This window comes from Lagopus muta, chromosome 14, assembly GCF_023343835.1.
Source record: "Lagopus muta isolate bLagMut1 chromosome 14, bLagMut1 primary, whole genome shotgun sequence".
Lineage (NCBI taxonomy): Eukaryota > Metazoa > Chordata > Aves > Galliformes > Phasianidae > Lagopus > Lagopus muta.
In genome coordinates this window covers 17,225,412-17,243,733 of record NC_064446.1, presented here as the reverse complement: position 1 = coordinate 17,243,733, position 18,322 = coordinate 17,225,412, and the positions used below count along the sequence as shown (strand labels likewise).

The window sequence follows — 18,322 nt, the reverse complement described above, 5'->3', positions numbered from 1 at the left end:
AGGTGGGCTGCTGCCAGGGGGGCTGCAGAGCCCAAAGCGCTCCATTGCACCTCCCTGCCTGCAGCCCTGCACAGCCCCTATGTGGGAGCTGCTGAGTCCCAGCCTGAACCACTGATGGAGCACCTGGGAAAGGACGGGGCAGCCCTGGGAGCACAGCTGCAGCAATTTACCTGTGTGATTGGAAGGGTTGGAGCCTGGCTGCTCCTCTCTTAGACCTCACTTAAGGGCTGGCTGCCAGCAGGGAAGGATCTCTGGGTGGAGATCCCTCTTTGGTGGAGCTTTTTCCTGTGAGCTTGGAATCTTCTGATACAGGTAAGCAAGCTCCCTTCCCTTATAGTGCCTTTCTATCACGCTGATCCTTCCGCCATCACACCTCTGGTGTGACACCTTTTCCCATTGTACTGATCTGTCCAAGCACTACAGCCCTGCTCCTCACATGCAGTCTGGCCCCCAGGAGGCCTCAGCACCTCTGTGGGACCTCCCAAAAACCTTCCCCAAGGCAGCCCCAGAGGGACCTGTGACCCATGGGTGGCTGGGGAGCAGCACAAGGCTTCACAGCCAGTTCATCACATTGATCATCGTAAGCAGCATGGCTTCAGAAATCAGAAGACTCTGCTCTTTTGCCTATCTGCTTGATCTCATACATGCTCTTACGTAGGAAAGAGCCCCTGAGGTGGAAACAAGTTTTTCCTTATACTGGCAGTAGCTTCTTTGGCTTGGATTTTCTTATGGATACTTTGTACGTGGCTACAGATGATGTCAGCAGAAAGTTAAGTTTCTGTTGCTACTATGGCAATAGCTGCTACATTCAATAGAAGAAATCAGACTCGTAACTAACAACAGGTGGAAGAACTTGAAGCCCATCACATGATACAAATTAGCTCTTTTGAAGTGTGTTTCTAGGTTATAAGAACACAGAAAGCAGATCACCCCCAACAACACACATACGCTCAAAGTACTGAAGAAACCCAGAGTCCAACCACAGCTCCAATTCATCCCCAGCACCAACCCCACTCCAAAAGGTGGCTCAGACCTCATAAAATGCAGCTGCAAACAGAAACTGAGCCACCACAACAGCTGTGTTCAATAAATAGCTGAAAGCGAGCTCACATGAGCAATAGGTGGACAACCTTAAGGACCACTGCATGATTCAAAGCAGCCCTTGTGAGATACCTGCAGCTGAAACAATGCCCGCAGAACGCAGGAACTCCGTGCTGCTGCCAAACAAATGCAAGGCTGAGGCATTTATCAAAAATGAATGACTTCAGGAAAGCAGGGCACTATTTTTAGAAGGCACAGTGCTGCCTGACAGCACTGCCATCAGTTTGCATCACTTCACACAGATTTGTGCAGCTGTGACCCTCCCCAGGGCATGTGGGCACACACACACACTGGCTGCTCGCTGTGGCCACCACCCCGTTCTGTTGCTGCTGCTTTTGCTTCCTTTGGATGAACAGAATTGCTCAGGACCAGCATCGCTGCGATGTTCTCACAACTTGAGTTGTGCTGGAAACCTGAGTGCTCCTGAGCTGTGCACGCACCCGTTGGTAAGCACTTACAAACAAGCATGCTTTCCCAGCAGAGCTTGCAGCTTGCAGCCCGCAGCATTGCGTACCTGCAGATACTTTACAGTGCAATCAGAAGTTAAAAACCTTAAATCAGCAAGGTGGGGATAGGTGTAAGGAGGCAGCACGATTTGTGAAAAGCAACCAGATATTTTGGAGCTTAAATGATCTAACACATAATCTGTAGGTAAGTAAGAATATTTATTTGCTTTCTGTGGGGTCACCCATTGCTTCCAGGGAACAAAGCTGTCAGTGACTCTAAGTGCAGCAGGCTTCTGTTTTCCAGCCAACTATTTGCTCACCAGAGATCAGAGCATCAATAAAAATGAGCAATTAAAGCAGTTTTTGATCATATAAAGCTTTGTTTCTGTAGGATTTTGTCATGTTCTTTATTGCATAGAACATGAACAGAGCACTGCCTATGCACAGGCATTGCCAACTCGTCGTTTGTCTGAGTGCTTCATGACAGCTGATGCGTGTCCTCATCCACCTGGCTGGAGACACAGCCGTGGTGGGCTTGGAGGATTGGGGATGTTTTTAAGAACAAGTGACTGCCTGGGGACACATGAGTGCATCCCTGTCCCACGGAGGGGAGCAGTTCTGTGTGAGCCGTATGCAGGTAGACGTGCACAGAGCTGCTCAGCGTGGCTGTGAGCCATGTATAGCCAAACAGCTCCTGGCAAGTTATGTCTAGGTGGGTTTTTCAAAGTGGCTGTGTCAGTGCACACAGCACAGGATGTGATGGAGCTGTGGTGACGGGCAAAACTATGGAGGAGCTCTCTGACGAGTACACAAGCGTCTCCAAGTTTGCATTTTCGAATAGGAGTAAAGGAAAATGCTTTGGATTAGAAATGAGGTGTCTATAAAGGTCTGTAGCCTGCAGGCTGCATCCTCACAGCCCTGGGGATAGCAGAGCTGCATCCACAGAACCCTTCAGAGGAAGGAAGGAGGTAGGAAGGAATGGAGGGGAAGAGAGCAAGATTCAGGCACCAGCCCTGCCTGCATTGCCCTGCCTGCATTGCCCTGCCTGCACCTGTCCTGCATGCACCTGTCCTGCCTGCACCATCCTGGTTGAAGTCACGTGTTTGTGAATGTAGAGCTGCAGGATTCGGGGCCAAGAGGCTGGTGGCTGTGCCCTAGCAATGAGCACGGTTGACATGAACAATGGGAAATGCAAACCATCAGATACCAGTAACCTTACGCAAAGCAGTTTTAAAAGGAATGTGATTTTTCGCTAAGAAAACATTCTTTAAGGTTTAACTTCATCTGTTCTCCTCAGTTACTTTGTCCCTTGGGTATAAGCACATTATAACGACGACGATCTGTACAAGCAAGAAAAGGCATTACAATGCCATTATCAATACAAACCAATTTAGAACGCTTCCAGTATTTAGGGAAGAGTTACAGCAGGATTGCAAACAAAACCTCTGATCATTTTTTTAAACAACACTTAATCTGTTCTACAGCCATGGCTCTGTAAAGCTGCAAACAAAAATTACAGTATGTAACTGAAGTTGTCACCACAGCTGAGTAAATGCATTCCAGCTAATATTTCACATATTTTGCTTCTTTCAAATCTATTGAAAGCCACAGCTTTGCAGTGCCTCAATCACTGGCTCTGCCAGGCTGTTCCATACAGCTCTGCCCTGCAGGAGCAGCTCTGGGAGCACAGGAGAGCCTGAACCTGCTCTGTGCTGGGCCAGATGTGCAGGGGAGCAGTGGGTTCCTGAAGGCTGTGCACAAAGTGCAAGGCATTATCAGCATTGAGCTTTTCATCACCTCCCTCAGAAGCAGCAACACAGCTCTGATATTTCTGCACTTGGGGAGAGGGCAGGCAGTGGGGGGATGTGTGGTGGTCCTACTGATTCTCCACATTCTGGTAAAAGCAGCACAGGAAAAGCATAGTGGCTGCAGTGAGGAAGCACCAGTGCATGTGCAGTGATGTCGGCTGCTTCACATACAGTCTTGTAATGGCTTTTCATGAAATATTCATTATTCATCCCACCCCCATCAGGACGTGAGTATCACAAAGCTGCAGAATACGAGCAGTTCCGTGTGGCCTTCCCTGACCCAGCGGGGCCAGGCAGCCACTTCTTCAGGTGCTAAAACAACCCTGGCACCATTGGGCTGCTCAGCATCATCCTGGCCAAGATAACTTCGAAAAATGCTAATTATAAGTAATAGGGAGGGGGCAACAATTTCTGCACTCCAGGAGATCCTGAGAGCCCCAGGTGAATCATGGCTGCCCTATGGGGTGGGACGGGATGGGTCCTGGGGAAGCCCCCCCACCCCTGGGCATCATTTCCTGCTCCAGCTGCAGCCTTTTGGGGTGGGAGCAGCATCTGAAGGCTGCCGGTCTGACAGGCGCTGCAATGCTTGCTGTTTGCATGCAATGCACTGAGTAATGACAGCAGGTATGAGGGAAGAATAAATGAATCTGATCATGCCTCCACCTGCAGCTGTCGGCTTTGCCATCCTGCCATATGTTTTCATCATCTTTCGTGGAAACCTCTCAGCCGTTATTGCCAGGATGTAAATGTGAAACGCATCAAGGACAGGCAATAGATGAAGATTTATTTTTGCTTGTCCCATCACTTGACCACAGGCAAAGCTCTTGCTCTCCCACGTTAGCAGTGAGCAGGGTAATAATGCCTTCTCAGTCCAGGGATGGGAGCAGTCTACCGATGATCTTCAGAAGGAAAGAAGATAAAGAGTTGGGGAAAAGGCATGTCAGGTGGGCTCTGGAGCCCACATCCCCTGGAGACACCTGGGGAACAAGAAGACCCAGAGCAGCAGAGCCTCTTCCCTGCTCTTGATTACCACCCTGTGCTAGTGGAGCCAGATGGAAGCACAATGGCACGTGTGGGTGGAGAGTGGGGCAGGGGCAGTCGGGCAGCAGCACCAAACAGATCCCACTGAACAGCCACAGTGAACCACGGGCCCTGGCAAGACAAAGGCTGGCACATGAACGAGTCCTTCTCTGAGCATCAGACATGAGCCAGAGAGCAGAGTGGGAAACTCATGTGGGTGGTTCTGCAGAACACTGCTGGGGACACAATGCAGTGTGGTACAGGGGGTGCAGAGCTGCCCCTTCCTGCAGCTCTGTTCTGTGAGTGTCTGAGGGGAAGTGAGGGGCAGCAGGGGGGAGGCAGCTCCACAGGGGCTGTGGACAGAGCAGGGTGCTTTCAATTTACGAGGAAAAGAGATTATGAGAACATGGGCACATGTGTGCACACAGAGAAAGAAGAAGCGATGAGGAGAGCAGTAATAACAGTCAAAAAGTAATTTGTTCTTAACCTGTTCAAAATAAAAATAGCTGGTGTACAAGTTCACTACGTGGACCATCTGCATCTCATAAGCATAAGTTAAAATCCTGACACCATCTGTTCAACTGGAATTTTAATACTGTACCAATATGCCAAATCACAGTTATGTGAGCGAGGACGGCAGTCTCCTCACTCACCCACAGCTCCCTGCCATGCCTAAATGAGGCAGGGAGCTAAAAGCAGCCCCTGGGAGCAGAACTCAGTAGCCCAGCAAAGGGGAATGTGCAGAGCTGGTGGGAGGACCTTCAGCAGGTGCAGGTGGGATGTCTGGGTCTGGTGGGCATGGAGAACACATTGCCTGGATTCTCACAGCATGTCCAAGAGTCACAGAATCCCAGAACCATAGAGGTTGGAAGGGACATCTGGAAGGGAGCAGCCCTGGGACTCTCATCCTGTCCACATCAGGACATCCTCCAGGCCCCCCATCTCTGCACCCTCCTCTGGGCTCTCTCCAGCAATCCCTATCTGCCTGCAGCTGGGGAGCCCCACACTGTGCTACGTGGTCCAGATGTGCCCTCCCCAGGGCAGAGCAGAGGGAAGACCCTCCTTCACCCAGTTGCCATGCTCTTTGTGATGCATCCCTACGTTCTCAGTGCCAGAAGCACACTGTCCTCCTCCAAAGCTTGCTACTCCAACAAAGCCCTCCCCAAACAGAGGTCCATCACCACTGTGCATGGCTCTAGCCAACCGGAGGGCTGCTCACTGCAGTGTACGGTGGGGCTGCTGGGAAAGCTGCAGCACCTCAAGCACTGTGCTGGGATCCCAGCGCAGGGCCAACGGTCAGCACTGGGAATTCAGGTTGAGTTTGAAGTCGGTGGCAAAATGAGTGTTGTGAAGTGTCTAGAAAAAACCCTACCTTGATAAATGAGCCCAGCGAGACCTACGCCATCTTTTAACTAATTAGTACTAGAGAGGCTGTTGAAAGCTTTCACATAAATTTTATTGGTCCCAGTGGGAAAAAAATCCATTGTAAAATGGAAATGAATGTAGTAGCCTTCTTCTGTTTTGGGGGGATTTTTCTTAGCAATCCTGTATAGTTACAAAGCACATATCGTGTGCTTTATGTCTTAGGATCAATTTCTTCAAGAAAGAAAGATAGGAACGCATTCCTTCGGCACTGCAGGATGTAGAATGAATGAAACTGGCACAGGAAAGGGGAGGACGGCAGAACACTGCCGGGTGAGTAAATCTCCAAGACATAGCACACGTTTGTTTCCTGATCAATGGAACTACGTGAGCATGAGCATGAAATTTAATTAAGTTCTGCGCCTCAAAGAAATCTATGTGCGATAGCTCCCTGCAATTATTTATTTACTGTCTGCCATGTAGCTTTTAGCTTTCATCCAGAAAATGACTGGTTTCCCACGTGCCCGTCAGCGGGCGGCGGTGAGGAGGCAGCATCCCACACAGCTGGGAAGGCGCCCGCCTGCGCACCGCAATCTGTCGCTGGGTTCAGGCAGCTTCAGGCAGGCGCGGTTGGTGCTGAAGCCCTCAGCAAAAGTTCCCTCTGCAGACACCTCCAGCCCTGTGCTCTGCCCCTGAGGCACAAAGTGCCCCCAGCCCGGGCTGCTCAGAGTGGCACACAGTGGAGCAGCCGCTCCACAAAGCCGATGACTTTTTATTCCCTTTTGTTGTTATCTTTCTGTTTTTGAACTGCCATGTTTTCATGCAGCAATTTTTCCCAAAGGAGAAGATGTTTAGATCCAGAATTTGGTTTCAGGCACCACAGGGGGTTTGAACTGTCAACTTGGATTGGGTTTCAACAACCTCATCTCTTTGTAGGATGCAGATCTGTAGCACTGCATCAGTTCAGCTCGTCTCATCTGTAACACCCAGCTCAAACCAAAAAATAGCTCAGCAGCACAGGGTGCAGTTAGGAAGAGAAATGAATGAAAGAACAGCATCCAGCTCCGCCAGCAGACACAGGTGCTGTGGGAGCCATGGCTCCTGTTTGCATCCAGGGTCGGTTTGATCCTGGGTCTGTTCCTGCCAATAGCAAACATGAGCGCATCTCCGTGTATTGCAGGGAACCTATTTGGGCACAGCAGCCAGAGCAGCAGTGTGCAAAGCCTGGTGGAGGGAGGTGAGAGCGGGGCCTGACGCTTCCCACCCTGCCCAGTTATCCATACAGGTGTTACATTCAGTTTAGCTGATGACCCGTTTCCACATTTTCATGTGAGTATGCAAAGAGTGCATTTGTAAAGGCTGCCTTCGCCTTCCAGGCTTGAGCTCAGCCTCTGCAATCCTTCTGTTCCTGTACAGAACAAAATGCTGAATTTCCCCACACTACTGGTGCAAACCCTGAGCTGAGAAAAGATCCGTAAAATTCTCTTTGTAGGAGCACAAATAAACACATTTTCAGGCTCTCTGATGGCATGTTTTTGCTCAGTAAAGTTTTGCTCTGAGTTTTTGGCCTTCAGAAAATTTAAAGTGCAATATTCAGTCAAAATCAGCACGTTCCTCTGGGTTCTATTTCAGCCTGCTTTAATTCTGGTGCAAAAAATACATTCTGATTCATTTTGATAGAAATTCAATCTGAAGTTCTTAAAATAAGACTCCTCCAAAAAGAGAACGAACTTTTCTACAAGCCGGGCTCCCAGCCCTGGCCCAAGGTGTGCACAGAGCAGAGCACCGCCGCGCTGCACCCACGGCTCCGCCAGGCACTGCGCCCGTCCTGCTGCCCTCAACCCGAGTGACCCCAATCTACAAACACAACCCAAAACTCCAACTCATGATCCTGTGACCATGAAATTAAACATCTGGGGCTGCTGGATTTGTCCCAGGGCTCCCCAGGGCAGCAGGATGCCAGGCCGAGCCACCCCCACTGACCGAGCACGGCAGCAGTTGGTGCTCACTGTGATTTCAGGTGGATTTACAAAGCAAGACAGACACCGATTTCTCCACTCTATTTTGGGTAAGGGAATATTTTAGCTGCCTTAGCAGCTAATCAATGAGCTCCTACAAATTGCTGATCACTTTGTTGTGACTCAGAAGAAGTGCTACAAATTTTTTAGCAGCAGTAATTTACGAACTAGCTTCCAAAGCCCATGCAGTTCTTACAGCTGCACAGTGCTCACACCAACGCTCACTTAAGGACAGAAGGGTGTTTCACACAACAGGCAGTCAGTACAGAGTGGTCAACAGGAACACGTCCCAATCAAACAGTTTATATTTATGGGTATTTCAACGTTCATAACCAGCTATTGAAATGTAAGTATCATCACAGCCCCAGGCTTCTCACTTAAAAAGACATATAATTAGAAAACTAACACAAGAAACTAATTTAGAAAGCAGCCTACATGGTACTCTGCTGTCATTTTCCCCTACTTTATCCATCCAGCCCCTACAACAGAGATAAAACCTCTGACTCCAAAAGAGAAGTGCAAAGTTCTTGCAGGGCCATTGGCCCTGAAATAAATCCAGTCTCCTACACTGGACCAGTAAAATGAGGGATATCTTCTGTACCAATCTTGGATACAATATTTGAGTCATCAGATTTGAATCTGTATGGACTTGCAGAGCATTGCAGGTGTTCAGCACTCCTCACATCACCCAATAATCAGCTCAGTTACACCAGCAGGTTTAAAGCTCCGCATCCATCACTCCTTAAGACTCACCCCGATGAAGTACATCAGAAACGTGTGAATTGAAGCAATTGGTTTAACATTGTGATAATGTATGATAATGGCCCAAATGTTTTATTTTATTGATCGTGCCTTCTGAAAACAGCTGGGCAAAATCGCTCAACCAACTCATTCACCATTACACTTCAGAAGCAACTGAATTCCACCAACTCCTTTAGGTCTATTTTCTTCCTTAAAAAAAATCATTTTGAGTAAGATTCATAAGATTACTCTTAACTCTTTTCAAAGATGTAATTTAGGTTTTGCTGCTTGTCTCTATATTTACTGTACGTAAGTCTTGAACTTGAAAAGCTGGGAAAAAAAAAGGAGAAGAAACTGAGAAAATGTTGTGGTTACAAATTTAAACAAATCCAGGATGACTTGAAAAGAAAACCAAAAAACCAACCTGCTGCAAAGAAGTGTTTGTCTGTGTGTACAATATGTTGCTGGTATTCACTGAATGGCAATATCTGCGTTATGTTTTCATATTTACACTGCTTGCACTTTCTGATTTTGTTTTCCCTAAGTAACAGCAAGTTTTAAGGTCTGAACTCATCGGGCACAGTAAGGCTGCAGAGTGGCTGCTGGGAGAACCCTTCACTCTCAGCTGTGACATTTTCCCTCCAGCTCTGCAGCTCCACGTACCCATTGCCAAGCTGTCCCCTGAGCCACGGGGCAGTGCTCCCTGCCCCTATGGCCCCAGACCAGCAGCACCAGGCTGGTACATACAGACGTGTGCTTCCATTTATTACAGTGAAACCCTCCCCTGATCAGCCACCTGCAGGATCTGTGTGTCACTCTTAGACAGCGCCCAGCTCGAGCTGCCCAGCCGCAGGCACGGCACAGCTGTCCTACATGGCTGCTCCACTTGTTACCCCTCTGTGTGCTGCAGCCCTTCTCTGCCTGCGGAGCAGCACAGCACAGACCTTTCAGGGCAGGGCAGGTTGCTGGGACCATCCAACCCGGTGCAAATATCCTCATTTTCTCCCCTACTTGTACAGCACTGAGCCTGCACAGCCCTCCAGGTGGTTTGAAAAGACAGGAAAACCACAGACACTGAGCAACTTCACCAGGCCAAAGCCTCAGCCGTCGCTCTGGTTTCCTCGCATGACCTCAGCAGTCCACTGCATGCAGAGGCCAGAGGGACTGAGGGACAGATGGAGCAGTGCTGTGGGCAGGAAATCTGTCAGGCTGCCAAGCAGGGGTTGCAGCAGGGGAAGATGTGCGCCACTGAGATGTTCCTTAGAGCAGCAAGAAAACAGATCTATACAGCCATGCCAAACATCTCTAACAAACATCCGGACCAATGAAGATCATACCAAAGGGATGGGGAACAGCCAGCCGTGCCAGGAGAACAGGGGAGGGACACAGGGCAGTACCCCAAGCCAGCCTTGCTGGTGCCCGAACATCACTACTGTACATCACTGGAATGAACTCAGAGCTCTATATCCAACCGATCTTTTTTACTGAGCTGTGCTTCAGTTATCCACTGAGCTGAAGATTCTTAGACTCAGATTTGCTGTTATTGGTTTCCAATAGCATTTTTCATCTATGGAAGAACTCTAATCAGACTGACAACCTATGCAGGCCACGACAAAGTGGGAAAGTATCAACCAACACTCAGATATGACCAAAAAAGCTGACAGCAAGGTTCTTGTACGCCCACAAACACTCTAACAAACCCAGCACACTGCTCTGCACCCCCGCCATGTGCAGACGAGCATCCATGTGAGAATTCAGAGAGGTTTGCTCAGCAAGATGGACCAGATTCACTGATGATGTCAATAATTACCTGGAAAACAACAGCTCCTGTCAACAGGAAAGGAAGAGTGCATAATTCACTGGATTAGATTTTATTCTGTTATCTTTTGGGTCATTTTCTTCTTTGCCAGCTTAAAAACAGAACAAATTACTAGAACATAAAATGGTATCCGTATGAAGATGCAGGAAAATAGGCGATACTCATGTTCCACATCTAACCATTTGACAGCAGAGCTGTGGGTGTCCCTGTACAAGAGGATTCAGTCTTGTTAGTCAGGTTTCTACCACGCAGTTCATTTATGAGTCAGCCACATGTACATCGGTGTGCGATCTCTCAGCTCTGTTCACACGTACTACAGGGCTGGCTGTGGACGTTCTGGCATTCGCCTTTCCTCCTGCCCAGCCCCACCCAACAGAACTCGTCTGTTTATCCCAGCAAAATCCAAAAACTACTTCAGAAATATCTCAGCCTCCTAGCAGGCAAATGACAACCACACACCACCAGCATCTTCTTGAAAGAGAAAGGTGAGAAGGGCAAAATGCACCCTGCGCTGGAGGCAGCGCATGACCTTCCGGAGCAAGAGCCTTGTCAAGTCATTTTTTCCTTTCAGAGCTCCACTGCCAGGAATACCTCACAGTTCCCTTGCATCATTTGCAGGTGCTTGAGCTGCTCTGAAGGATGTGAAGTGGCCGGCACAAGGCAAGGCGTAAGAAACCAGGCCAGTTGTTCGTTTTTTTTCCACACTTGCTCAGACTTGAAAAATGGCCTCCGGAAGGGTAGGGGCAGCCATCTGTCTATATCTCTGCATTCTTTTCTGTAGTGAACTTGAAGGAGGTTTTCTCAACCCGTCTCCACCTGCTTGTTGCAGAGAAACATTTGTGATAAACTGACGGCTTGACGCTCCTAACAAATCCTCCCTCCCCACGCCCTGGTATAGCTGTCAGTACCTCCATCTTTTCCCTAGTTCTTTCCCCTCCAGATTGAGTGTGAATTTTCTCTTTTCTCCATCTGCACTTCTATATTTGATCCTTTTGCCTAGCAGCTCTCCTCTCACCTCCTTCATTGCTCCAGCTGAGCAGAGGGCAACCGGCTCCTCATGGTGCACCCTGCAGCCACCGGGAGCAGGGGCAGGGACTGATGTGACACGCTGGCACCAAAGTCTCCCCTCTGTACCATGAGCTGCTCTGAGAGCCTGCCATGATGGGGAGAAAAGCAGAGAGAAGGAAGGGATTCTGGGGGGAAACAGCAATACACGGTGGGGCTGTGCTGCAGTTTCTCCCCGTCCCATTCCACTGCTGTGACGCACTGCAGACACTTGCAGGCACCCAGCTGTGATGCTGACCTGCTGCCTGAAGCCAAAGCCTCCTCCACTCCCAACCTGTTGTTTTGCACTCTGGCACTCACAGTGTGCGCGTGCAGGACTGTTGTCACCAGCAGTCCTGGCAATGCTCTGTGCTGGGAGCCAAGCAAAAAGGGCTGCTGTGTAGGTTATGGGAGGAGGTGAGAAAGAGCCTGCCTCTGCCGCTGTCAGGGATAGGGCCTGGCTGAGCCAGCCCGTATGCTTTAACACCACCGCCCCCCAACATTCACCAGTTGTGCCAGTGAGCAATTTTGATTCATTCCATTGTAAAGGTTGAAAACATTTTAAAATGTAAATCCCAGCACAGGCGATAATCCTTGTCATAAAGGAATGGTTGGAGATGGGGCTTTACTTCAAGACTTACTTTGCTTTACTTTACTTCATTGAAAAAACAGTAGAGAAAAACATAACAGTGTTCAGTTGAGAAACCCAACCTTAACTGTTAATTTTTTAAAAATTCCTTGACATAAGAGAATCTGGAGGGAAAGAAAACGCATGTGCAGAACTCCACCTGCGAGCAGATGCGCAGGCTGCGGCTCCTGCCTGCCCACTGCAAAGCTACCACATTTCAAAGAGCTGCTTCATTATGGGCCTAATGGACCCGCACTGCCTGTCTCCAAATCGTCCTTTGCCTCGGCCTATTTGAAACTGGAGTGATGCCCAGCTGCCCTCCCAGGATTGCACTGTCATCCTGTGTGCAGGCTTTGCAGCCCATTTCACCACTCACTCAGCAAAACAGCTGCAGGTTTGCTGTTCTGGATACTCCCTGCGTGCCCTGCATTTCGGGAAAATCTCCTCCAAAGAGAACACGAGTCTCCCATTAGTGGTAGGAGCATCTGAACTTGAACAAGAGGAGAAAATGTCATACAATATTAATTGTCCAGTTTTGTTAATAGCACACACTGCGCCCACGTGAATAGCTGCATGATTTACGTCCTCACTCGTCCATCTGCTTTGCTTTCAAAAGGATTTGCACATGAAGAATGGTCTTTATCTTCAAGCCAACCACAGAAATTTGCTTCCTGAGGAATATTTGGAGCACATGATGCATTTGGTGCATCAAAACATTGTTGTCCCCTTCCATTCCTTCTCCTCTGGAAACAGTCATCCTTCCCCAGCTCTGGACTCCCTCAATCGCACATTTCACATGAGCTACTAAGCTGCTCTGCAGAAACCACCTTTGTACCTGTCTATCCAGCTGTATTAGGCACCTCCCATGCTTAGGACCATTAACCTGATCACAACAGCTTGATGAATTCATCCTTATACAGACACAGTTGGCAGCTTCTAATTAAATAATTATGAATAAACAGCTGCAGAGAAGTTGTAACGTTCCACTAAAAAGCCAGATGTCAATTTTATCGGTCCTCAAAGTTTAAAAAGATACGGCTCTGGAAGATTTGGAAAGGGACTTCTGCCACCACAGGTGAATGCTGGAGGCACTGCGCTGCCCTTCTGCAGCACTGCTGGTGAGCCCTGCAGCCCAGCAGCAGCTCTGTCAGAGCGAGCAGCAACCAGCATGAAGAGTAACAGAGACATCTGGGTCAAGATACAAAAGAATCACAGTCCTTGCTTTGCCTGGGAAGGATCCTTCGAAAAACCCATCGAAAAAGCATCAGTGTCAAAAATCCACAAAATTGGCATGAGCCAAATATGAAACTTATTGAACTGGATCAACCTTTCCAGGAATTTGTAGGGGAGCTGCTGAGTCCCGGCCTGCACCACTGACTGAGCACCTGGAAAGGAGCCGGTCAGCCCTGTGAGCACAGGTGAAGGCAATTCAGCTGTGTGATAGGAAGGACTGCAGCCTGGCTGCACCTCTCCTAGACCCCATTTAAGGGCTGACTGCCACTGGGGGTGGATCTCTTTCTGGAGATCTCTGTTTGGTGGAGTCTTTCCTACAAGCCTAGATCTCCAGAGGCAGGTGAGCACCTTTACTTTTCTTTGAAACATCATCGTATCTGCATTGGCCCCTTTGCTGTTGCATTCCCATATCACCCTTCTACCACTTTAAGCTTTCCCATTCTAACAGCACCTCTATTGCATTTGGAGTTCTCTGCGTTAGTGAGAGAAGATTTTGTGAAGCTTGTTGAAGTTTCACTGTCCAAAATCTGTGAGGTTCTTCTTATCTTGGTACCTTAACCATGATGATGTGGAAGCAATGAGCAATCCTTGAAGGTAAAAACGTGAGTAATATAGAAGTTATTAGTCCACGTTTCCTAACTGGTGTCAAACCTACTTTCATCCTCTCTTCAATTAGCAAAACACTGGGCCTATTAAAAACTTTTCTGATTTTATATTTAAGTAATTCATTCTAATTCATCTGTCTACACGAATTGTTCTTCTCTGTCTTGCACAGGGCTGATCTTCAAACATAGAATGGCCTGGGTTGAAAAGGACCACAATCCTCCATCCTTGTTAGCATCCTTTGGACTTTTTGATGAGGAATCCATCTAGAAAACTAATTTTAAGTAAACTATACACGTCAAAAATACATACGGCTTTTCAGGATGCTAACTTAAGCATCATTGCATAAGCAGATTAGGGCTGCCTGTTGAGCTGAGACACGAGTAGATGGCACTGAATCCAGTACTGCACACAAGCCATTCAATTCCTGATATATCACCTTTCACCTAAAACTTTCGTCAGCTCTCCATGTTACCAAGCCTGCTAAATGTAAGTGTTGCACACAGTGCAGCAGGTCTGCAGGCTGAGTAATTTTTATCCCTCTTTAAATCCTTTTGACCAAAGCTGCACCTAGCTAAAGCCCATTTGTACAAACGACCAGTGAAATGTTCCATTCTTCACTCTCCCGAGATGAAAATGGAGAACATCCTCACAAACTTCTTGCACATTCATGCATAGCAGCTGAGGAATGATTTTCTGATATAGGAATATAGAATCAAAATCATCCTCATGTTTCCATGGGTAACGGTGCCTCTACCTGAATATCAACTTAGAAAGTTAATGAGCCTGCTAGAGCGATCAGCTAAAATTACCACAACAGTATGTGATCCGATGTGATTGCAGGAAGCAGGGCAGATACTTCTCATTATGAGGACTGTTTTTCATAGGCATGTTGCATAACAGGGCACAGCAACTCGCCTCTCTCTGCTCTGAGCCCTCATCTCAGAGCACATCAGTTGGATCTGAGAAGGCTCCCTGTTGAAAAGCAGCCAGGGGGACAGGATTTTTTTTCCCTTCCCTGCGTGTAAGTGTGTCAGGCGCGTTGACAGATGGTTTGCTGGCTATGCTTGACTATTATCAAGCAGCTATTACCTTTGTAAATTAAACCCAATTTGAAGGTTTTCTGTAATTAAATCTGCAGTGTGTTTGCATGGCTTACATTGCATCCTGCTTGCACTCAGGAAGTGTGCAAGGCTGTCAGATGGCTGATTTACACAGCCAGAGACAGCAGCATCCTTCAGGCACAGGGATGGGGTGCTTTTGGCAGTCTGTGCTGCCACCTAGCCAAGACCAAGCCACAGAGTTCAGCCTGGCCTTATAGTTTGAAAGCTTAAACTGAAGCATATCACCTCAGATCAAAATAAAGCTCCCATCTGCAGCAGATACAAAGAAATCTGCACTTCTCATGCTTTGCGAACTGCACGGTCAGCAGAAGAGACAGGCTTCAAGCAGGCAGTTACGTTTCCCTCAGCAATGTCTCGTACTTACGGTAGAAGACATATTCAGTGTAGCTGGACCAGACCTTGTCATCAGTGTACTGATTGACAAAGGACGCCGTCACAGAGGAGTTGCAGGCCACCATGTGGAATCCACACTCAGATAACATGTCAAAAGCCCTCTCCAGATGCTTGAACTTGAGATAAAACCTGGAGGTGTACCTTTCTGGAGCTCTGTCTGGATCTCTGCTTTCATTCAAACTTTCTCCAAAGACCTCTTTGACCAAAGCGATCCTTCCACAAACCAAAATCCTTGGGACCCTCCTGAACTTGGCATCTGCTTGGCTCTCCCTGCCAATAGTGCATGACCCGCGGTACCCAATGGTAATGAATCCCCACTTCCGATCTGATGGCAAGAGAGATGGAGGGGGGCATATTCTCGTGTCACTGCCTTGGGAGACCTCTTCGTAGTCACTGTGGCAATAGTCATCGGGGCTTTGCTTGCTGTCATCAGGAGTCAGGAGTTTGACCAAGTCTGGGAGCTGGAAGTACTCGGCCTCCCTCTTGAGCCTTCCCTTTTCAGGGAAGTGGTCAGGCAGAACCACTTGCTTGTCCCTGAGATAGTCCAGAATATAGCGAAAAAGGAAACCATCTCTGTCGATGAAGAATCTTCCCTTGGAGTCCTTGGCCAGATCGTTGGCTGTGTCTCTTTTTGGGGTGAACATTTTCCACAGCAAGGAGTGAGGGGTGCCAACCAAGGTGGAGTGGCGAGTGAAGTAAACCTGGCCACCCACATTTAGCTCCACAACCTCTGGGAAGGATTGCAGCCCAGAGCCCTGCTCCCGGGCAGGGAGGTAAGTCCTGCAGTTGCCACTTAGTGCCATTGTACTTTAAGAAAGAAAACAGCAGCACGCAGCAGGAGGATGGTCAGTCACATCAAAGTCTAGAATAAGGCTCCCAGTACTAAGGAAAAATGAGGGGGAAGGGGAAGTGAGGAAAGAGAAAAAAAACCCAAAAGGTATGCCCAAAAAAATATTTGAATTGTCCATAAGTAATGGTGTGGTAGAAGTGTCTTATCCTAAGCCATTGGGGCTGGAGAGAAATCCCTTCATGAAACACAATCACATCATCAGATCTTCCAGCAAAGCCATCAAAATCAAGGTCAAGCCCAGCCTATGGTAATTCACTGGTCTTCTAAAAGGGAAAACAAAATAAGATTCAAATTAACCTCTTAAACATGCCGGCAATTGCAATAGAGAAAAACAACTCATTCTAGGAAGCTGGTAGCCTTCCTGCTAAATATATCTAATTTTTCCAAGTTCTCCCCCTTCTCTTTCAGAAATACTAATCAATGGAAGGACTTGGAGTGATCCTGCAGTTTAAAGAATACGCACAGTTTATCTTCAAACAAACATCTAATTTAAACATGCAGATGAGACAGTGAGAACATCAGCTCTTACCTTGGTTACAAATAATGCATAGCTCTTGTAAAGGAAAGCAAGATTTCAAGACACTCAGAACACACATACAGGCACATAGAGTCCAGATAGTATCGGATCCGATCCCAGCAAGGGACAGCAAAGGCAAGAAAAGTGCTCTTAACAACATTCACGTAGATCTCGAGAGTTAAACCGAGTCACGAAAAAAGTTAACCGTGGCAGGTGATGAGAAAACAACACACACAGCACGAAGGGGGAGAAGGGGGAAAAAAAGCACAAAAATCCCAAATAAATCCGATCGGGTTCCTTGAGAGCGGGGCCAAGGGAGAGCGGGGAACGCGCTGCGGGGGACGCTGCCTCAGATGACTTGCAGAAACCCCGCAGCCCGCGCTAAGGGCTGAGACGCTCCGGCGACTCCCGCGGCCGCCCGGGCAGCGCGGAACGCGGCTCTCCCACGTCCGCCCGCCGCGCTCCGCCCCGCCGCTCCGCTCGGATCCGCTCCGCTCAGCGGCGCGGGGACGGGAGCGCAGAGGGCGACGCCGATTGCATCATCCTAAAGGAGCCGGGACCGGAGACGGCGCCGGGAGCCCGGGCGGCGCCGGCACCGCGGACAGCGGCGGGCCGCGCTCCGCCGAACGGGTTGGCCGCCCCCGGGGCGCCGCCGCCGCGGCCCTGCGAGCCCGAGTTCGGGTAAAGTTCCTCTCGCTCCGCTCTCGTCGGCGGCTCCGGGCGGCGGCTCCCGGCCCCTGCCCGCCCGCCGACACGTGCCCGTCCGCGGCTCCGCGCAGGCGAGGCGGTGATTTCACCCAGCGACGCAGGCGGGCAGGGTGGGAGCAGCCGGTGGGTGGGCGCTCCCGGCACGTTCGCCCGAGGCTCTCCGGCAGGAGCGCGGTTTTATCGCGCTGCTCGCGCTCCTCATCTCCCCAGCAGTGACCCAGAAAGGGCAGAAACCAGCAGCGAGGCGCCGTGCGATTACCGCGGGGACGGCAGGGAGGAGGTGGGGCGGTTTGGCAGGAGCGCTGCAGGACTGGCTTCGTTTGTCGGACTGTGATGGGGAGGGGGCAGGACGGGGGCAGGACGGGGGCAGGGGCTGTAGCCGCGCCCCGCGCTCCTGGCGGCCGTGGCCGTGCTGGCACCGCCATCTCGCGTCCAGCCCTGGCCCTGCTCCCGGCTCTTCCCGGCCGCTGTTACCAGAGCAAACGCTGCGGGAAAGGCGAGCTGAAAAACGCCGGGAAAATGGGCTTTCGGAGCAGCGGGCTGCTGCTGCCGAGTGTGCGCTGCGGCTGCAAATCGAGCACCCTGGGATCTCCTCAGCGGGAACTACTCGTCTCGGGTTAAATAAACACGGTATGCGGCATAAGATGAAAGGAAGTGACCGGGCTGCTCAGCTGGCTCACAAAAACGGCACCACAACGTGCAGTCACCGATGATTTCACAGATAATTACACAGTGGTATCAGAAAAGTTCAGTGTATTTTGGCAGACATCAATTCTCGTTAAAATGGGGATGCTCAGAATGACGAACATGTGATAAAGAGCCCTGCATTCAAACGGCAAAGAAAAACCAACGGGGAAGTTTTAGAATGAAATCTTTGTGCACGGAAGTTACCGAGCTGTCAGTTTCT

At 49.4% G+C, this 18,322-nt stretch overlaps 1 protein-coding gene across 3 annotated transcripts in view; it reads right to left on the bottom strand.

Annotated features, from left to right (window-relative positions):
- Positions 1 to 17,746, bottom strand: part of KCTD16 (potassium channel tetramerization domain containing 16) — a 42,700-nt gene extending 24,954 nt beyond the window's left edge. The window contains exons 1-2 of one of the 3 annotated variants that reach the window (XM_048960910.1): positions 17,675 to 17,746; positions 15,312 to 16,453 (exon numbers count right to left, since the gene is read on the bottom strand). In XM_048960910.1, the coding sequence (XP_048816867.1) occupies positions 15,312 to 16,143 (832 nt within the window). In that variant the 5' untranslated portion in view covers positions 16,144 to 16,453; positions 17,675 to 17,746. The other 2 variants (XM_048960908.1, XM_048960909.1) reach the window with 2 other exon arrangements.
- Between the last annotated feature and the right edge of the window lie 576 nt (positions 17,747 to 18,322).